Source organism: Leptosomus discolor, chromosome 3 (genome assembly GCF_034619465.1).
Source record: "Leptosomus discolor isolate bLepDis1 chromosome 3, bLepDis1.hap2, whole genome shotgun sequence".
NCBI lineage: Eukaryota > Metazoa > Chordata > Aves > Leptosomiformes > Leptosomidae > Leptosomus > Leptosomus discolor.
The window spans coordinates 57,495,827-57,517,231 of record NC_141393.1 but is presented as its reverse complement, the minus strand read 5'-3'; the positions used below and the strand labels follow the sequence as shown (position 1 = coordinate 57,517,231).

At 57.3% G+C, this 21,405-nt stretch overlaps 2 protein-coding genes across 3 annotated transcripts; both read right to left on the bottom strand.

The window, feature by feature from the left end:
* Positions 1 to 239: 239 nt before the first annotated feature.
* On the bottom strand, positions 240 to 1,135 carry TMEM205 (transmembrane protein 205). The gene is made up of 3 exons (XM_009961816.2): positions 1,006 to 1,135; positions 754 to 917; positions 240 to 539 (listed from the first exon to the last, which is right to left on the bottom strand). The coding sequence occupies exons 1-3, from the start codon at positions 1,133 to 1,135 to the stop codon at positions 240 to 242; spliced, it is 594 nt and encodes a 197-aa protein (XP_009960118.2).
* Positions 1,136 to 4,844: 3,709 nt separating this feature from the next.
* Positions 4,845 to 19,895, bottom strand: ACOT11 (acyl-CoA thioesterase 11). 2 transcript variants are annotated; one of them, XM_086462829.1, is made up of 18 exons: positions 19,873 to 19,895; positions 15,422 to 15,494; positions 13,670 to 13,868; positions 12,684 to 12,753; positions 10,744 to 10,794; positions 9,447 to 9,507; positions 9,111 to 9,212; positions 8,449 to 8,584; positions 8,009 to 8,165; positions 7,550 to 7,669; positions 7,312 to 7,456; positions 6,361 to 6,416; positions 6,166 to 6,232; positions 6,006 to 6,089; positions 5,761 to 5,894; positions 5,307 to 5,438; positions 5,104 to 5,230; positions 4,845 to 5,000 (listed from the first exon to the last, which is right to left on the bottom strand). In XM_086462829.1, the coding sequence occupies exons 1-18, from the start codon at positions 19,893 to 19,895 to the stop codon at positions 4,845 to 4,847; spliced, it is 1,893 nt and encodes a 630-aa protein (XP_086318955.1). The 2 variants fall into 2 exon arrangements, with proteins under 2 accessions (XP_086318955.1, XP_086318956.1); XM_086462830.1 differs by lacking the exon at positions 10,744 to 10,794.
* Between the last annotated feature and the right edge of the window lie 1,510 nt (positions 19,896 to 21,405).

The window sequence follows — 21,405 nt, the reverse complement described above, 5'->3', positions numbered from 1 at the left end:
TGCTTAGATCATGGATGCTGGCTTCAGCGAGCTCTAAAGAAAGCACTTCCATTTCGCTATTCCTAAATTTCCACACCATGCACAAATACAGTTAAAAGTGTCTCCATCTGAGGATGCTGAAGTTTAATCTCCAAAGCTCAGGGCTGCCTTACAGCAAGGCAGCACGATGGCTCCCTTTCCATCTCTTTTCCGGAGTGCCAGTCCTGGCCAGCCAGCCCTCACCTCCCCGTGTCCTGCTCTCACAGGGCAGAGAGACGGGCAGCCAGGTAGTACAAGCTCAAGCTGTTGCACATGATGCAGCAGAGGTTGCAGAGGGAGGACAGAGCACGGTAGAGAGTGAGCTGCCGGGACAGCTGCCCGTAGCTGGGGTTGGAGGCACGCAGCTGCCTGCAGGACTTGCTGGTAAACAGCCCGGCCTCCTCGCCCAGGCCGTGGCTGCGCTCGAGGAGGTGCATGTCTGCCACGATGTCGCAGGTGACCTGCCCGAACCACTGTGTGTTCAGCACCGAAGCGGCGATGCAAACGAAGAAAACGATGATCTGCAGGGGAGCAAAGCCCGCTGTGAACACCTCGCACGCGTGCTGGATTGCATTTCTCCCCCAGCCCCTCTTGCACACAAGGCTCACTGCAATCTGGATGCTAACGGGTGGACCTTGTCACCGTTTGCAAACCAGCCTCGGTGGAGCGGAGCAGGACCCCATGGAGGAAAGGATTTGGGCTACGGCTGGCTCACATTTGAAAGTGGGAGGCTACCTGGGCCGTTTGTTCATCACTGAGCAGCTCGCTGGGGTGGTGCATGGCAAATAGAGTCAGGTTGAGGAAGGCACAAGCGGAGCTGATGTGGGAGTAGTAGGGGAAGAGCTCGCGCTGGATGAGGCCATAGGTGTGGCGAGGGAGGCGGCTGCCCATCACGAACCCTGCAAGGGGGGAGAGCGGGTAGGTCCTGGGGCAAAGCCCCCTCCCCTGGGCAGAGAGCCCCAGCAGTGCTCACGGACCGCAACCTACCAGCCACGAAGGTCACCCAGATCTGCATTCCCCAGGAGGTGGAGAGGAAAACCAGGTGCAGCAGTTTGATGGTGTTGGAGGGCTCTGTGTCGGTCAGCATGGTGTCCTGGCCAGGGACGGGTCCTTCCATGGCAGCCAAGCCACCCCAAATTGGGCACTGAGCTGCTGTTACTGCCGTCACCTTGCTGGATGCTGGGCAAATGCAGTTTAACTTCACAAGCCCACTTATTCAGGAAGAGCTTTGGAGCTGGGAGCCCCAGCCCCTTCCAAACTCTGCCAGCATGCACCTGACCAGGCTGCAAACCTGATTTTCAGACCCCTAATATCTTAGGGGCAGGGCGCTACGTCAGCACCTGGTAACCAGCCGTTTTGGGTGGACTTTCAGCAAAGTCCAGCCAAAGCCCCAGCTGACCCCTGGCACCAGGAACAAGCAGAAAGTCAATAAAAAGGGGAAAAGGAAAAACCCTGACAAACACGCCTGCCCACACTGCGGGCATCAAAGAGGCCTCTTGGCCAGGGAGAAGTCCCCCAGCCTAAAACCAGCAACAGCTTCTGCACACTTTAGCCAAAAATCCTGGGGACTCAAAAGAAGTAAGGCTGGCTCCAGGGCTCACCTTGCTGCCCTGGACCCTGCACTGGCACAAGCATGAGAGCATGGGCAGTGGTGGGTGGAAGGAGGCTTTGAAGGAGCTGCCTGCGCTGCTACAAGGAGCGCTTTGGAAATTAATTAAAACAAAGCTTCTGGGAGCAGCCCATCAATTCTGCGGCCTGCTTCAGTCCTCTTCCTCCCTTCAGCCAGCTGCCTCAGGGCATGAATTACAGCGGGGATAGCCTTGAAAGAGACACTGCCATCTAATTACATCCCGCTCCCCCTATAGAATAGATAAATATATATTGTGTTTTTATATATCCATTCCAATGTCTTTATTTAGGCATCTATAAAATCAGGTCCATGAAACGGTTTCATGATGGTACTAGAGAAGGTGCTCAGATCCCACCTGGCCTGTAAATCCCCAGCTGCCTTCGTGGCCTTTGCTTTGCCAAAAGCTTCTTGGCATTTCTGGGATGCTTCCCTGCTCCATCCTCCGGCAGCCGCTGCACGATGGCAGGGGCCCTGGGGAGGCTCCCGGGGTCCCAAATCTGCCTCTGCAAATCATTTGCCTCCGTGCAGGAATTAGCAGGAGAGAGCAGCAAGGCAGCTGGGTGCTTGAAGAAGCCGCAGGCGGGAGGGTTATTCAGAGCAGGGGGTAACACCCTGCCAGGATTTCTTGTTTTTTAAGGGAAAAAGGAAAATAGTGATTGATTGCTAAACTGGCCACAGAGCAGTGCGCTTGGTAGAGAGGGCAAACAGGAGGCTCTGGGAAAAGCTGCAAGAGCAGGCTGCTCCCTAGGGGCCCCAGTGCACCCGCTGGTGGGTCCCTCCTCCCTTGGAAGCTGGCTGTGGGATGAGGGGGTTGGAGATGGGAGCTCCAGAGATGCTCCAAGCTGCCCAGTCCTGCTCTCCACTGCTCCCCCATCATTCCCTCCAGCAGAAGATGCTGCAGGACTGCAGGTTTTTTTCCCACCTGCACACAAACCGTAAGATGCTTCACACCGTTGTGCTCCCATCCATTTCCTGTTGCCCTCGAGTTGCTCCCGCTCCATCACCCTGCACCCCCAGGGACCCAGCCAGGCCAGGGTGAGGGCTGACCGTGGCCTCACCGCAGGAAAAAGCACAATACTTAAAGAGAAGGGGAGGTCAGTTAAAGTTTAATGTTAGGGCAAAGACATCATTCCCTGCACTTAATCAAGCAGCAGCAATTTCTAACGATAAGTAGAAAGGACGGCTCGCATCCCGGTGATAAAAAGGCAGGATTGCTCCAAGTTTCAGGAGATAAGAGGGCTCTATAAAAACTGAATGTTTTGTACCATGTTCAGCTTAAGACGTCTTGATCTTGTAGTGATAGCGCAGCAGGGGGAGGTCGGGCCAGCACCGTGCCAGGCCTTACACGGAGATCTTTATGATCGGAGCTACGGCAGAGATTTGGAGCTTACGGGCGCTCTGGGGGTGGGAGCCGCTGGCTGGCCACTGTGGGAGAGGGGCAGGCAGCTCCTTCTGCTTATAAACTGGATGGGCAATTTGGGTGGCAAAGTGCCTTTCTAGGGACTGTGTGTTGCAGAGGTGGGGGGAAACACCCTGGGGTGCCTGGAAAAGACCCTGTGCTCATTTCTGATACCCCTCAGCCTCTTCTTACCCTGAGCACAGCATCGCCATCGCTTGCTTGTGGTTAAGCTCTGCCAAAAGGCTTAAGCTCTTGCTTGGGGTTAAGCACACGGGGGCTCTGCTAGCGAAAGCGAGGGCATGGCTGCCACTCCAGGGCTCTGTGTGCCCAAGGGCTCCTGGGGCTCGTTCCGTTCCCAGCAGGCAGCAAGCCTTTCAGAAACCTCAATGCCATCAGAAAACCTCCAACTATGTAACCCAGGAAAGTCTGGGAGGTGGCTCTCAGCTGGCCTGTGGCTGAGGGCAGCCGTCCCCTGGGGTGTGACTGATGAGCAGCGCTTCCCACTGTCACTCATGCTGCATTTTGTGGCTTTCCTGGAGTATCTCAGTTTGGCTGCAAGGTCTTTGCAATGCTCCTAACCCCATCCTCTGCTGCTGCAGGCATCTGCGAAACAGCTCTGTGCTGCCATCAAAGCAGCTGGGGAGGGGGAAACACCCCTGGAGACACTCAGGTCATTAGTGCTTGGGGCAGTTAGGGATGGGTATCAGAGCCTTTGAGGCTCTGGGTTTCAGCATCTGCCTGCACCTACTCCCCATGTCCTCTGCAGCCTTGCTCAGACTTAGGGTTTGGCTTTCTTTTAGTTTTGCTTTTTCACTGTCCCTGAGGCAGTTTGAGGTTTACAGCTCAAGGTGTTGGTGCACCCAACGGATGGGGACAAGGGGCAGCCCCCTGGGTCTGCACCAGCTCACCCTGCCGCCCCTGCTGTGGTGGCAATATCTCTGGGCAGTCCCCAAAAGCCACTTGAATGGAGCACTGGCTGGCACCCCCCCTTCCTGCAGCACACACTCCTGCCTCAAAGGACCCCCGCGTCCGCCTGAAACCCGGGCAACAGCTCTCAGGGTGGGTGACCTGAGCGGCCCTGTCCCCCTCCTTGCCCTGGGAAATGGCACCTGCCTGGGGTGTGCTGCGGGTGCAGGACCCCCCACCCCACTATTGCCAGCCAGGCAGCCACACAGTGAACCCCTGGAGCAGACACTCACCCAAAGCACATGTGGGTATTTCTCCTTTAATGCACTTTAATGCTACTCCTTCCACAGCACCATGGGGTGGGATTTCAGCCTGGCAGGAGCAGGGGCTGTTTGCCAGCCCTGCCCGGGAAGAGGAGCAGCACCAGGCAGCTGTGGGGGGGGAGTGGGATGCTCCACCAAGCCTCCCCTGCACCAGGGAGGGATACGGCACCCTCCCAACATCACTGCCCCCTCTCTCCTTTTGCTGCCTCGAAGTGAACCACTTTCCCCCATAAAGAAATAGTAAAAAAAATTATAAATCTGTTTTAGGAAGATCTTGGATCATATAAAGATTCAAGTAGTGTTAAGTGAACTAGAAAATCAAGTCCTGTACATCAGAAATTATAAAATTCCTAAATAAAAAAAAAAAAAAAGGAAGAAGAAAAGATATGACACGTCAGTGCAAGGATCGAGGTGGTAGAGTGATGCCCCTCCACCCCAGACCCTGTGACCTTGCTTGGGCCAAAACCCCTGGTGAGGCAGGGTCTGGGCGCCACCATCCCATGTCCCCTTCCACCACCAAGGTGCCCACTCGTCTGCCTGTCCATCTGTCAGCACGGGTGCCACAGCTCTAGAGGTCCTGCAGCCGCACGATCAGGTCCTCCTTGTTCTTCAGCAGGAACTTCTCGCAGGCTTCAAAGGTAGCGCAGAAGTTGGAGGACAGTCCCGCCACATTGGTTGTGACGTAGTTGAGGTACCCTGGTGTAGCCTGGTTGTAGTAAGCCACCTGGGAGGCACGGGAGATGGTTAGTAGGGGCGTGTGGGGACAAGGCAGCCTCCCCAATGGAGTGCAGGTGGTAGGGCCCCACAGCACAGCTGCAGCATCCCACCTTGCTTGTCTCCTCCGACTCCGGCCAAATACAGAAGCCGGAGCAAACTGTTTCCCCCCGTGTGAAGCTGGGACTGGCAGGGTGGGTGGGCAGCGTCACCGACCGAAAGGCCACCACGTAAGGGTCCCTGCGGAGGAGAGAGCCCGGTGAGCTGGCGCAGCCCAACCGGCAGGGAGCAGGGGGTCAGGGACGGGGGTGGCTACCCCTTGCTGCAGGGTTTCCGTCGGGACGCCAAGATAACGAAGTCCTGCGGCTTGTTCTCGTGGCTGAGCGTCTGGCTCACCACGTGGTAGATCATGTCGTCGTCATCAACTTGCTGGACAAGCTCGGCACTCCTGCGAGGCAGGAGGGGACCAGTCAGAGAAACTCCACTGTGGCCCCCAAGTCCGGGGGCTTTACACATTTACAGCCCACCACCATACCCAAAATATTTTGGGTGACCCAAAATAGATGTTTACTGCAGCAAAATGCAGCCATCAGCCCAAGTGGAGATGGGACGGGGATGCACAGTGGAAGGTTTTTAGGAGTGATCATGGCTCCAGGGCAACACACTTGCTCCCAGGAAAGCTCAAAGGGACGTTCATTGACAAGCCTTAAATTTAGAGATGCATTTTTTGGAAAGAGCTGGGTGCCCCCAGGAAGCCCTGCAGCACTCACGCATAGTGGCTGTCCCACTCGTGCCGACGCCGCAGGTCGGAGAGCAGGGAGAAGGCTCGGCTGGCAGCGATGCGGACCGACATCTCGATGCGGAAGGAGAGGAATTTGTCCTCCTCCAGCGTGTACATCCGCACCTCGGGGAACACAGGGCACAGGCTGGGATGTGTTCACCACCGCCGAACCCCTGGGTTGCCCAGGCTTTAGGGGTGAAAAGCAGCTTGGGGGGAAGGGGCAGGGTTTAGTACCTTTTCCTTTTCTCTGGCAAGTGTCCAGTTCGCTTTGGCTACGAGCGTCTTCAGCGCAGAGACATTGTTGTAGCTCAGATAAACCTGGGGCAGAGGCAGCACGTCAGGGGCAGGAGCAGGGAGGGCAGGAGGCAGCGACTCCCGCGGGGCAGCACCCTACCTTGTTGCTTTGGTCCCAGGGCACAGAGAGCGGCACCTCGGTCTGTTTGCAGGAGATGACGTATTTTCTGTAGGAAAGGAACACTTTCCCTTATGGTGGGAGACAAACCACCCACAGACTGTCCCTGTACCCCCGTGCCAAGCCCCCCTCTCCTCCCTCCTCCATCCCTGCATCCCACTTGCTGTTTCCGCTCACCGGTCCAGCCGAATTTTTTTCCTAGCACTGGCTTCTCTGTACCTCCTCTCTCCATCCTGATAAATGGGAAAAGTACATTAGGTTAATAGGAAAAAGAAGGAAAAAACCCCAAAACACAAATACCTTTTTGGGAGTGGGCAAAGTGGTCAGCAGTGAAAAGCCCCTGCACTCGCCAGCTGATGCCCCGGCTCCGCTGGCAGTGGTGGTTAGTGATTAACCATAAGCTATCAGGCATATTAGGAAAAAACCCTCACTGTGGCTGCAGAGCTGCAAACAGCCAACAAAACACACATCACGTCCCCTAGCATGTGCAAACATCCCCTCCCAGGGAAATAAAAACCCCAAAGAAGCAGCTTATTTTGAAGCACAGTGTTTTAACATGGGTGGAGAGGAGGTTTCAGGAAGCCAGCTCCAGACATGAGATGCTCTCCTGCAGGGTGGGAGAAGAGTCTTAGTTTTAAGGCATCAAAAAAATCAGGTAGGTGGGCACAGATCAGCTAAGGGGAAGGTGACGCCATCACTCGCTCACACTACCATGTACCCTGAGACATGCGGGTGTTCGCTTCGCTGCCGTGCTCGCGTGACAGATTTTCTTAAATATTTGGATCTGAGCAAATGATGAATTAGGATGCTTTGAAAGGTAAAAACAACCTAAGAGGTTTGCATTCTTTCCCCTAAATTATAGAAAAGATGAGCTCAAACTTGCAGGCAATATTCTGTTAAGCCTTGCATGGCTAATACGTCTCCATCTCTGCAGGGGCAAGTGGTTTATTTTATTATTAGTTATACCAAGCAATCAATTTAATTCACTTGCTATTGAGCAATTTCATTTCCATCATCATAAAACTGCATTTGTTTTGCCATGAATCCGACAGCCTTTCAGGGCTAAGCGGGATTCCCAGGGGTCCCATGCTACCACGGCAGGGAGAAGCCATCCCTGCCCGTCCTTACCCCCGGCTCGGGTGCCACCATTGGCAGGGTGCGGGGCTGGCCCTCCTGGTCCAGCACCACGAAGGTCATGAAGGCGCTGTTGATGTGCCTTCGGCTGACGGACATCTCCTGGCCATACGCTTCGGCGCAGACCCCCACCTCCATGCTGGGGGGGAAGGGAGGGCAGAGAGAAGAAGGGGTGAGGGTGTGGAAAGCCTCCAGGAGGGTGGGATGGGAACCCCCTGCTGCCAGCACCCACCTGTTTTTGAAGGCGTTGTTGACAATGGCTTTGAGCACCAGGCGGTCCCCGACTTGCGATGGTCCCCGAAAGTGGAACATCTCGATGGCCCGCAGTGTGGGGTGGGCATGGCACAGCCGGCTGCAGAGGGCAAGCGTTACACCCTAGCCGTGACCGCATGCCCCAGCAGCTCCACACACCCTCCTCAACCCAGCCAGAGCTGAGGAGACCCCAAAAAAATGTCACCCCTGCATTTCAGCTGCCAAAATCAGCCACAGGAAGGGTCAATAAGCAGACCGTGGTGAGTGTGAACCCCTCCCTGGGGTCCTCCAGCACCATGCACCCATGGGACTCCCATCACCGAGGGGTGATGTGCTGGGGTCCATCCCTTTGGAGGGTCCCTACAACCCAGCTGTGGCCTGAGCTGGCCGGCGGTTGCTCTGGCTGTGTGTCCCCACCCCTGAATGCCCACCAGGTCACCTGGCTGCAATGGTGGCCACGTTCTCCATCCAGGACATGATCTGCCCACCGAAGGTGTTGCCCTGATGGTTGGCGTGTGGAGGCAGCACCAGCTCCACGCTCTCCACCCGCGTCTTCTCCGCTGGCACCGCCGCGCTGCCATCCCGTGTCTCCAGCTCTGCCATGGGGGAAGAATGGGGTTCAGCGTGCCAGCCAGCTGGTGGGACACCACTCCTGGTGTGCCACCAGCCCTCAGCTCCTCTCCCCACGTCCGCCCTCCCACTGCATCAACTCTCCCGCACCTCCTGGCTTCAGGGTGCAGGATGGTGGTGCTGATCCCCCACTTCCATGGCCAGGACATCCCCAAACCCACCCCCAGTATCCTGTCAAGGAAGGAGGATGTCACCGGTGGGTGTTGGGTCTATTTTAGGGCTGGAAGCCCAGGCTGAGGGACACGGTACCCGTTTCACAGGGGCTGCGTGTGAGGAGGTCCTTGAGGGTGTCCTTGTGGACCAGCCGCATGCGGCGGCGTTCGGCAGCAATGCTGTGCTCTATCTTCTCCTCCTCTGTCTGCGGGGTCAGCGGCTTCAGCTTCACCTGCGAAAGGGACACAGACAGGCTACAGTCCCGCTGCTGAAGAATGCAGGACCCCTTCAGGTGCCAGCAACTGCTCCTATAGCACCATACGTCCCACTGCACGTGCGTCAGAGCAAGCCGTACTCCTCCTTATACTATAGCTGCTCATGGAGGGCCCAGAGGGCAAAGGGATCCCCTGGGAGGTGTCATAGAGCAGAGATGGGCAACGATGCTAAGAAGCCGTCCTGCAGTGCTGGCGGAGAGGTGTGTCCCTGCCCTCCCCGGGCACAGAGGAGGGGGTGGCAGCAGCTGGTAGATGTCTTCCATGCCCAGAGCAGGGCCGAGAGCCCAGCACCCCACCGTGCACCCCGCACACATGGGATAAGGGATCACCACCCTGATCGTGCACAGACAGCCACGAAGCGACGGCACACGCCATGGTGGAAAGCCAGGCCCAGCCCAGCCCATCTCTCCCCAGACAGGTCATTTACTCGCTGCCCCTGCGCAGGGGCCGACCGAGCCCCCACAGCCGCCGGCCACCGCTCACCTTGCTGCCGGAGGGGCCCTGCGCCACGAAGGTGGCATAAGCCTTGCAGATGCTGCAGTGCTTCCCGCTGCACAGGTCCTCGTAGCTCACCTGGATGCCCACCTGGGAGAGGGCACAGCACCCCTGAGAGCCAGCTCAGCTCCCCAGGGACCCTCATCCCACCAAGCACAGCAGGAAGGGGACCGACACATGGGATCAAAGCTGGAAACAGCGGGAGGATTTGAGGGTTTCGCGTTTGGCTGCAGCGAACGGGCACACATGGCTGGTGGGGACGGGTGCATGGTGAGTGGGTAGGGGGCTGGGGCAGGGGGTGAAGGTGGGGGGTGGCACACCAACCTCCATGCTGGAGTTAAAGGCTCGGTTCACTTTGGCTTTGATGTTGACAACTTGCCCAACACTGAAAAACAGAAAGAGCAGAAAACGTGCAGGGGTTACCAGGGAACGACGGCCTGCGGTTATCCAGCACACATACCAGTGCCAAGCGGCTCCCCACCAAGGTGCCACAGTGTTACAGCTCAATGCCCGCTGTGGTAGCGGCTGCCTGGGACAGTGGGGACATGCTGGGATGGCCAGCAAGACATGGGGACAGCCACCCCCAGGATGTGGGAGCCCATGGGTGTTCAGCCCAGCAGTGAGATGTCATCCCTGACCATCGGCATGCAAACAGGTCCCCAGGTCTGGGGTGCTGCCAGCACACCTGAGGGGTACAGAGGTGCCCAAGGCTTGCTTGGCACTTCCCAACGTGTAGGCATGCACGCTCCTGCCAGAGCAAACGGCTCCTGCAGCTTTGCATGTGCTGTCCTGCACAATGGGGGGCACCCATGGGGCCTCCCCATGGGCCCTCAGCCAGCAGCAGCCTCAAAGCTGCAGGTACCTTGTCTGCTCCTGTCCCTCTTCCTCTCCACGGTCTCCCAGCAACAGACACCTTGGTATACTGGGAGACAGCAGGAGGCAAGATCTGGCATGGGGCATTTTGCACCATCTCTCACAAGAAACATCTGCTGGCAGCAAACTGCTGCTCGCAGAGTCCAGCATTTCTCCTCTGGGCCTTCAGTAGGCTTCAGAGTAAACACACAGACAGCTTCAGCTCTGCAGCCTAACCTACTCCAGACCGGTACCGACTAAATGAGCAAATTCAGCTTACTGGCGACACTGACAGCAGAGTCCTTACCAAATGCATCATTAAATCAGGAATATTCCTCATCCCCTAAAAGAGACCAATGCTAGAAAACTCAGTGGAAAAATAAACCCTATAACCGCCACCACAGGTTTGCACTGCAGAGGGCTCAAAAACAGAAGAGAGGAAGAGTCAGCTTGTGTTTCAGCACTGTAACTTCCCAATTGCCCCCATGCATGACTTCTGGTTTCAAACGACCGTAATCATCTTGGCTACTCAACACTGCACGTTGGCTCTGGCTGAAGTAGTGGTGGCACAAGGTTAGGACAGTGCCTCAGGCTGTCCCCTGGCACGGACCCCGGGCTCAGTGGCAACTCTGTACCCACCGTGGCATGCCAAAAAGTTAGCAGGGTTACGCGAGCAGCCTCCGTGCACCTCCCAGGCCATGCTGCGTCAGTGGGGTTAATGCTCCCAACGCATGGCAGCGCTACACTCTAAGGCTGCAAACATCCGTACCAGACACCGCTCTTCCCGTCCCGCTGCCCAGGAGGGTTTATATATGGCTGGCTGGTGCGAAAAGAAAAAGCAAGATGGGGGGAGGGGGTTAGAGGCGATGGAAGCAGTCACATGGATGCTCCGGTTGGGTTTGCAGCAAGGGGCGTGCAAGGGCAGAGGTCTGGACAGTGGCATTGGCAGTCCTGGCCGTCTATATTACAGCCCCAAAATTACTTTATTTTCTCTCTCCTTATCGAATGGTACAAGCCAGTGCCATAAAATTCACATGAACCCCGGCTTAAGGGTATGTGCAGTCCTCCCAGGAGGCTGCACTTCCACGTGGCAGGGCTGAGGGATGGGGAGCATCCGAAGCCCAGCCGGTGAGATTTTTAAGTCAGTGATGTGTCAGGGTCTCCTCTGTGTCCCCAGGCACCCAGAGCTGCTCCCTGCCCAAGGGATTCTCTCCCCCACGGTGGGAGGGTGGCAGAAAGCCGGGCAAGGAGGAGAGCAGACTGCAAACGCCGCCCAAAGCTCCTCTGCATTCAGACGGCTCTGTGGGAAATCCCTGCCAGGCCCCTCGCTCAGAGCATTAAGCTGGACTGCAGCAAGCGGGATCTGAGCCAGAAGCGGCACAAATTCCCTGACCCCTTGGAGCGGTGCCCAGCCCACCCCCAAGGAGGGTCAAATGCCTTGCAGGGCTTGACTTAATGGTCTGGAGCAGGGCTCAGATACATCCTCCCACTCCTGAAACCCACGGGGAGAAGCTTCCTGGGCAAAGCTCCCCTGGGGGCTGGAGCTGTGTGGTGCCAGGCACAGCACCCACTGAGCCTGCTCCATGCAGGATATTGACCCCGATGATGCCACCCGACGGGCACCCCAGCCTCCGACGGTGGCTTGCCCACCCACCAGAGCTGAAATATCTGATGTGAGATGGAGGAAGTGGGAGTTTAACATTTCCTGGGGGTGACGGTGAAACCCAAGAGTGTGTCGGACTTCCTGGCACCAAACAAATCAGCCAACAGCCTGGGGCCCCAACGCCAGACCTGGGTGCCCCCAAGCTGGTTTCTATCCTCAGCAGGCAGACCTGCACGGTGGGGAGCAGCTAGGCAGTATGGATCCTATACGGCATGGCTTGCTGGGCTGGGCCAGGCTTTGGCCAGCAGCTCCCCAGGGGATGGGGGTGCCAAAAATGCACTCTGCTGGTGCACCAAACCCCTGCACCAAAACACCCACTGAGCCCCCTGAGACAAGGGAGTGAGCTAACAGGTGTCCTCCTACACAGGGGAATATGGGGACCCTGAGAGATGAGAAAGGTGGGTGGCAGCACCTGGGCTTACCGGGGTGGCAAGGGAGAAGAACGCCTTGGGCACACAAGACCCATACCTGGTGGGAATGCTTCTGTTGTCCTCTGCAACGTGGCAGTCCAGGGGCTGCATGCATCAGGGTGGGAACCTCTGCGGGGGCAGCGCCCTGGGGTTGCCAGGACAAACTTGGGAGGGGATTTTGGCTGGGCAAAGCTCAGCTCACAAAGTGATGCTCAGGGAGGTCCCACTCCCCCCAGCCCCCGGTGGGTGAGCCCAGCCACACACCAGCCACCCGCACAGCTGCTACAGAGGCACGATTTGCAAGATTTAAGTTCTCCAGAGCACTGAGAGTTGTTTCTTGAACAAAGCCAGGGAGGAGCTGGGGTGGGGGGAAATACCGGGAAGCCAACCCAGCAGGAGCTCCCCAGGCGACCAAACAGCAGATAAATCAGAGCAGACAGTCGGTCCGCAGCCCCGCAGCAGAGCCAAAGCCTCAATCCCTGGCTGCCCGGCAAGCCTGGCACTGCCACCACATCTCCCCTCACAAGCAGGCTGCTGTCCCAGATCCAGCCCCACCATTCACATTGCACCCAGCAGACAGGGAAAAACCCCATCCACCTCCTCCACACATGCCCCACTGGAGAGCGGAGTATTTACCTAATGGTATGCTCAAAATAGATATCATCCATGGAAGCCGTGACGCACGGGCAGCCGGCATGTCTCTCGGCTGGAAAGGAAAAACGAACTGCATCAGCAACCTGCAGCAACATGCCAAGAGTGCGAGGGGCACACATGCTCCGCTGCCCCACGGCCGCTGCCTTGGGCTGGTGACACTGGCAAAACCCTGGCTGGTGTCCCTTGCCCTGCTCATGCCCGCCTGCCACGTTTGCAGTGGACGAGAGCAGGCTTTGGGGTTTCTCCAGCCTGAAGCAGCACAGGTTTGCAGATGTTTTAAGGGTTTGGAGGGTGTGTTGCAACTAGGAGGAACGCTGCCCTGCTGTTTGCCTTCCCTCAATGCTTTCAGCTGCTGTGGGGATGGACAGGCAGCCGATATCATCTCCCTGTATGCAGCAAATATTTTAAAGCTGTCTTGCCATTCCAGCTTTCCCTTGGGACTGCAGGAACCTCAAACTGCAAAATTGCCCTGCGAACCTCATCAAACTGCAAAATTGCACCCATTTTCCTGCCATAACCTCCCCGTGCTTGGCGACCCACAGTGTGCTTGGCAGGGCAGCTGATCTGGCAAGCTCCATCGCTTCTTGCTGAGCAGTGGAGCTCAGCCCCGTCCAGCAGAGCTCTCCAGCCGCTGCCAGGATGCTGGTCACCAGCCAGGTCTCGCCATGTCCTGCGTACCGGGCAAGGAAAAGGGCAGCATTTGGGAAGAAGCAGGCGTCGATTTTGATCTGTCCCCGAGCAAGCATGCCTGCTGCAGTGCACGTCTCCTCCCTCTCTCATCCTACTCCCATTCGCTCTCTAATTACTCAGCAGAATGGCATGACGCAGGTCCCCAGCTGGCGTCAGCTCTGAGGGACGGGGCTGGACTGCCGGGCACACCGCTGATGAGCCAGCTCCTGGGGACGCCGCCAGGTCCCTTCCCTCCCAGCGTGGCGGGACGATGGCTCCAGTGGAAGAGGATGGCTTACCAGAGAGGCAGGCGGCCGTGTCAATCCACTTGAGCAGCTGGCCGGTGCTGAGCTCGCCGCGGTGGTTGGTGTGGCAGGGCAGCACCAGTTGGCTCATCTGCACCTCGGTGGGGTTGCGGGGGGGCGAGGGGCTCGCCATGGCCCCCAGTGCCTCCTCCCGTTCCCCTGGCTCCCGGACACGCGGTGGAGAGGTCGAACCCTGCAGAGTGGCAAGAGATTCATTTACCCCAAATAGGAGGAAAATCCCCCAAGGGTCACCCACGCAGCCCCCTCCTCACACAGAGCCAGTGGGACCTGCATGGCCCTTGGCACCACCAAAACCCACCCAGCCCATCGCCAAAGGCATGAGGCCCACAGTTGAAAAGAAAAATACCCTTCTAAAAAGAGCTCCGTGGGTGATTGCTGAAGGATTCCAGGCTATTTATTGCCACTGGGGCAGTGGAGAAGCCCCATCCCAGCTGCTTCCTCCCAAAACCCATGCAAAACCCCCTCCCAAAAACCACAAAATCCCCTTCCAAAGTCAATCAGTTCTCTGGGAAAGAAGCTTGCTCCCGCGACAGCTTCATTTTTAGGGTGCCACAGCAAAAGGTGGTTTTGGGCTCCCAGGGCTTGCACCTGGGGCTAGGCATGCACCGGTGCTCCACACCTCCCACCAACGCCCCCCTTTGCCAAAGGAAATACCAAAAGCAATTTTTCCTGTCTGGTACAAGCAAGGGAGGGAAAAGCATCCTCGACTTGGGGTTGCTTGCCCAGCCAAATCTGTTCCTTGTTGGTTTCGCGGTTTGCTGGGCACAGAGCTGCTTCTGCCTGTCACCCCGGTGGGAGGTGCGTTGGGATAGAGAGGCTGCTATTGCGACTGTGCCGGCAAGAAAAATAGCTGATTAGGTGTCAAGTGAGCCGTGTTACACAAGGGGTGAACTCAGTTAGCCCAGTGAGTAATTGAGGAGACATGAGCAGCCGTCTGGGCTTCGTTACAGCCCTTCCTTCCGCTTTCTGCTCCCGCTGTGGCCCCCATTACAGCACTTGTTCTGAGCGTCCCGTTGCAGCAGCTTCTCTGCTCTTTGGTTTGCCCAGCTTCTTTCAAAGATGGATTTACACTGAAAATGAAGCTTTCCCGACTACTCCAAGCTCACCGCCTCTCAGAATAGCATTTTGCTCTAGCGGGTGTAACCTCTGTTTCCATAGCTACTGGTACACGACATCCCAGGAACAGCACAAACCTTGTCTTAGCAGACAGAGCCAGACACGCAGCAAGCGAAGACTACAGCAACGGGCCACCCCATCCCACAGCAAGACAGACCCCTGGCCCCCTCCAGCAGGCTCCGAACCCCTTTGTGAACCTCCTGGGCCGTTTCCCAGTGCGCCAAGGTGCACTATACGAGTATCATGGAACTATTTTGGGAAGCCAGCCGGCTCTCGGGTACAAGCCAGTACTGCAAAGAGCTCTAAAGCCGCCTGCTGCAAAGCAAGCAGCCAGCCTGGTCGGAGCTCCTGATGGTCGTTTTCTCAGCGCTTGCCATTTCTAAATTTTAGGGAAAAAGCTGGCACCCCGTGGGAACACCCCTGGCCCCATGGTAGGCAGCAAGCGGCTGGAGATGTTGATGGGGAATGCAGGGCGAGTGGACGCAACCGGAGCTGGTGCAGGGCTGGGAGCGGCTCCCAACACAGGGTGCCTTCTGCCCATCACACCCTTCGTTAGTAGCCATCGGCATGACGGGGAGCCCCGGGGTTAGTTGCACAGCACGAGGGTACCTGGAGGCCATTGCAACAGAAGCTCAAGATCTCTTCAGGGACAATATTTCCCTTGACCATTTTTAAAAGACACCTGGAAAGGAGAAGAGTGCCTCCGGTTACAGCAGGACTGGCAGAACCAGGGGTGGAGGATTCCCGTGGCTGTCCCACAGGGGGGACAAGGCAAAGTGCGTGGCGGGGCGGCTCTGTGGTCTGCCACAGCCGCCTGTGTGGCGGGTTGTCACACCCTGTCCCCGTGCCAGCGTCCCTCCCCAGGCCACTGACCCCTTGCCAGCACCTATCACAGGGGCTGCCGGAGCTGAATTGGAGAAGGGCAGACCCAGGGCTCGCACCTGTCATTCCTCGGGGGTCAGGTCTAGTGCTCACTGTCTGCAATGGAAAGAGTCCCAGCTATTTTGGGGTGCTGGACCGAGCCCAGGGCGCAGTGCTGTGGCCCATCCCTCGGTCGGTGACGCTGTGTCAGTACTTTCCATGTTGCTACATGTGACAGGGAGCTGTGTCTTGAACCTCCACCGGCCAGCACGGTGACACCATCACAGTCACAAGACAACCGGGAGTACATTTTTGGCAGCAAGCAGGACTCACGCTGCATGCGGGTGGAACCAGGGGCAGCAAATGGGAAGCGCCCGTCGCCAGCAACGCCGCTGCACCCTGCACCAGCCCCTCGGCCTGTGAATCCTTGGCATCCCCCAAGGGCATTGTGTGCCCTTGGGTGCTCGCAGGCTCCCCGGCGGCCACATGCACTGCAGCCAGGTCCCGGCTGGACATGGTGGTAGCATTGCAAGGAAAGGCAGTGTGGGAACAGCAACAAAAACAAGTGAAAGAGGCTTTGTATTTACAGTTTGCTTTTAAACACGACACTGATGGGGCCTTGGCCTGCCCTCAGCTGTCCCAGCAAACATCCTGCTCCCATGCAGGTCCAGCTGGGCTGCCGGAGGCGGCATCTCCTTCCCCAAGGCGTGGGACTGACCAATTTTGGCACAGGGTCAAAAGAGTGGAAGCTGCAGATTTGCCTCCTGCACTGTCAGCCCTTCGGGGGAGCCAGTGTTGGGGCGTTGCACAGCATGCACCCATTGTGGTCGGTACGAAATGAAGGTGCTCAGAGCATCGATGGATGCAAGTGGCACCGCTGAGCCTTTCAAATCCTTCCCAACCCGTGCCTCAGTGGCACCAGGCTTTGCTTACCCCAGCCCCATGACTTCTCCAGGCCTGCTGTTGAGGCTTGAGAGCTTGCTTATGGCTCACCCACTCCTGCAAGCCCCCAGTGCAAGGGTGACTCTCCTGTTTAACAAGCTGCATTTGCTTCCCAGATTTGCTTTGGTGCAGGCACAAGGCGGTGGCAGCGTCCAGGGGTGGCCCCATCATACCCCACGACCATGGCAGAAAATGCCAGAGGGCATGTAGCTCAAGCCATGCCACAGAAACCCAAACCTGCTCCTGATTGCAACCGTGTCACCTTGTCCCCTGGGCTGGATTAGCAGGAGGGGGGGGAAACAAGAGCTGTCTGCTTTGCATCCCCCCCCTCCTGCTATTTCCGAGGTGTTCCCAGCCCACACTCCCACCCTGGAGCGCAGGGCTCTGCCCGGGGAAGGGGAGCACCCCGGCTACACATTGCAAATGTGCTCCAGAGACCCAGAACCATTCAGCCAGTGGGTATTTATAGAGTATTCGGTTATCGAAACTAAGCGAGCAAGTGTCTGTCCTCATTAAAATCTTCAGCCTCACTCAACTGTCACATTTTTAAAGCTGTTGACTGATGCAGCCCTCAGGTCACCATGGCAACGGGATGCAGCACCCAGGCAATGATGCTCTTACTCTGTCACCCCTAGAGTGACCCACTTCTACCCAAAAAAAAAAAAGTTTGCATTAGAAAAAAAACCCTTCCAGAAGAATATTTTTCTTGCCTCCTGCCACACTTGCTTCCTATGCTGCCGAAGGCATAAGGACCCCACAGAGCAAACCGGGGAAGTTGGTGCAGAGGGGAAGACATCCCAACAGCTCCGCAGAGAGGGACCCCCCGGCACCCCACTGCTCTTCTATACCCTGGCAGGGGGTTGTCCCACAGCACCGAAGAACCCACAAGCTCCAGGATGGTCTCTGCTGTCGAATTCAGTGCTGACCTCTTGTGAAAGGGAGTCACAAAACCCCCTCAGGTCCCACAGTTGCTGGGATGATGCCAGGCAGGAATGCAGGAGAGTGGTCATTCCCCCAAATCCTTGAGCCGGCTGGAATCCGGGTGTTTGCTTTATCCACCCCCAAGTAGCAGATGTGAGGGAGGGACAAGGGTGAAGCCAGGGTGGGGGTCCCAGGTGCTAGGCTGGGGGGGGCTCTGGGCAGAGTGCGGCAGCCCCATGCCTCAAGCCACCTCCACCTGCCCTCCAGAGTTCTCCCATCACACCACCACCACCTCCTGAACGCCTAATCCCCATTTTCCCTCGCCTGGCTCTGGTCTCCTACCTCTGCTCCAGCCCCTCGGCACATCCTTACCCCCCCAGGAATATTTGAAGAAAAAAAGGGAGGGAGATGGGGGGGAGGAAAGCGGCGACAATGAAGTCCTCATGGGGGATTATTGGTGTATAATCGAGCAATATCCATGGTAACAAGCAAATCTGCACGCATTAAAAAATTAACCTGACCTAGTTTGGGAAATTCTGCCATCTCGACGGGGCAGCGAGGACTCTCCTTCCCCTGAGACCCAGCCCGCCAGTCCTACTGCCAGCAGTGGCAAAGCGCCAGTGCTCCTGGGGATGGGACAGGCAGGTTTTGTGCAAGGGGAGATGTCCTCTCCAATGGGATGGCCACCAACAAGTGGCAGCAGAGATGCCCAACACAGCTCAGCTCCATCACCCCGTGCCCACCAGGATGGAGCAGGGTCCCCAGGATGAGACCTGCAGCGCTTGCTTGGGCGCAAGGTGCCAGCTCCTTTGTTGGGCCACCAGGATGGTGGCCCCGCTGGTACAAGAGGGACAGAATCACCAGGTCACAGCATGTCAAGGAGATGTGGCAGCTCCCTGTGGTGTGTCTCAGCAGGACCCCAGAAGGGCAGCAAGCCCAGAAGAAAGGCCAAGGCACCCTGCAAGTGGTATTTTTGGGACCACATGTCATGTTTTCCCTAGGGGTTCATGGAACAAAGCAAGGCACGGAGCCAGGAAAGTGCAAACCAAGGGCCAAAGGCAGCAGGGAGCAGCAAGGATGACTACCCTTATGAGGGGCCAATGGTTTTACATCCACCACCCATGGCAAACCTTCACTCAGGATGAGCGCAGCAGGGACCCCTCCAGCCCCTGCACGTCCCTCTCCACCACTCAGTTCAATGCCAGGTGAAGCGTCCCCAGCCCTGGCTGTGCTCACAGCCCCCAGCCCCATCCATGCCTCTGCCCAGCCACTCTCTGCGGCTCCCAGAAAGGCTGGTGCTGGTTTGCCAGCACAGGGGCAAAGTTCCCCCAGGGAGTGTCCCAGGGGACAAACGTCCCCTGTCACTGCTGCCTTCAGCCCAGGGAGAGAGCAAAGCCATGTGTCACCCCATTACAGCTGCAAACGCCATTAGCGCCAAAATTCACCATTGTGGGGACACCAACAGCATCACCCAGCCCAGGCACCTTTGCCCTGCCACCCACGGCTTTCCCAGGGAGGAGACTGCTGTAGCATCGAGACCACCACAGTCGAGAACACCACGGTCAAGCCTACCAAGTTGGACACCACCATAGTGGAGATTGCTGCGGTCAAGACCACCATGGTTGAGACCACCAGGGCGGAGACCACCAGGGCAGAGATCATGGTAGTGCAGTGGTCTCCGCCCTGGTGGTCTCAACTGAGGTGGTGTCAACCTTGGTGACCACCACGGTTGAGACCACCGCAGTTGAGACCAACAGGGCGGAGACCACCACAGTGTCATGCCACCCAGCCCGTCCGGCCACCTACACTATCCCCAGCCAGCCCGGGTGCATCCCTCTGCCCTCCTCATGATGGCGGCATTCCTGGCAGCCCTGTACCCACACTTCCCAAATATCTGCACCCCCCTTCTAAGTGAAAAAAGGCTGATTCAAGCCAAACCCCCAGCATCCCTCCCCACACACCCAGAAAGACCTGGGTGGGGTGGATGATGTTGCTCGCTGTCACCCACTGTCCCCATTGCAGCCACAGTGTGCCACGTCCCTCTCAGCGAGCCGCCTGTGCCGACCATGATGGAGCTGCGGCACAGCTCGCTGCAAACCCCAAGGGCAAGAGGGCATCACCCAGGCAAGCGGCGGGGGGCACAAGGGTCTTTCACCCCACTCCCACCCCCTCGGCAGAGCCACCCAGCACCAACACAAGCCAGGATGAGCCACCGCTCCACTGCCGGGTGTGGAAGTCTCCGCAGCAGCTCCAGACGCTGTCTGCTGCTCACCCAGCCCCGGGGTCCCCCTCCCTTGTCCCCATCGTCCCCAGCCCCCCCCCCCCCAGGTCCTCACCTCAGCCAGAAGAAGCTGAGCATTTGCAGGTGGCGGCAAGGCGACGGCTGGCTCGGAGAAGAAGCGTCTGGACACCTGCGTGCGCGGCCGGCACCCAGCGCGGGCGTCGAGGCCAGGGCTGGCGCAGGGCCCTGGGATGGGGCCAGCACACACCCCCTCCCGCTTCCTTATATATAGTCACGCATAACTTTTCTTAAGGTAGCACTTGGCAAATCTGCTTTTGACTGGAAAATGGCTGGCGCTCTGGAGGTTTGCTCTGGATGTTCTGCTGCAGGAAAGAATGTGCTGGGCCGGCGGCAGAGCCAGGGAGCGTGGCGGGAGACGCCGGCACGCTGCCAACAGCTCTGCGGAGCAGGGTGCTGCCGCTTTCCTTCCATCTCTCCCCAGCGAGCAGCCCTTCAGAGGGGGTCCTGGGTTCCTTCCCTAGCCACAAGCATCGTCCCCTCTTCTCCCTTCTGTCACCCCAGCGAGGGGCACCAGGGTGCTCAGCTGCTCCCCCAGCCCATTCAGTACTGACAGCACCTCATCGGCACCAGGCTTTTCCCTCCTCCAGTTAAACCTGTCTGAAAATATTCGGTTTTTCCCCAGAGCCGCAGGCACCGACACCAGGTTTGCTGGCCAGGAAAGCCTCCACAAAATTCTCCAGAACCACTCCAATCCGTGTAGCCACTCCCTGGCCCGGCTGCCTTTGAAGTACCTCTAATAGGGCTTATAATAAATGTATTATTTTTTTTTTATGACAAGGAAATAAATTTAAATTGTCGTCACCACATTCGTGATACAGCCTATTGGGTTTGGGGGAGATGTTGCTCTATTTGTATTTGATTTACGCGCTTTTATAAGTGAATCTTGGTAAGCAAGAGCAATCAAAGCTCCTCACAGGCACAGGCAGCGTAAGCATTGCCATTGGAAAGCCAGCAGCGAAAGAATTAAACAAATTCAATAGGAAATAAGGCCTCACTTTTTTTGGTAAATAAGAATAACAAAGCACTGGAACAGAGCAAATGCTCGTGGTGGGCATCAAGCATCAGTGTCTGATGCAGTGGGTGCTGCCCCTGCAGTGCTGGGGCCTCAGCAACCCAAATTTTAGGCTGGACATGGGAAATGCTCATCAAAACCTGGGTGCAGGTGAGGTGGGACATCTCAGTACCTCTGCAAAGGCTGGGCCGGGCAGGGATGGAGCTGGTGGTCCAGCCCAGGGCAATGCTTGCCCACCGAGGGCTAGGAGCCCTTGGGGGATGGAGAAGGCAGCACCACACTGGGTGATTGAACCCAGATGCGATTAACTCAGATCCTTTCAGAAAAGAACATTTCCTTTGAAACATTTTCCTTCTTTGAGGCAGCAAATAAGATTATTTTTCACCAAGATGGGTTTCTACCCGCTTGCAGCAGCCCAGGTGCCCTGTGAGGCTCACAGGTAGCCAGATAGCAACAAGCGTCCTCCAGCAGATCTCCCCACCTTTAGCATGGTGGCTCGTCAGGGATCTCCCCCTCCTCCCTCCTTAGGACTGTTTGTTTCTGCAGCCAGCGATT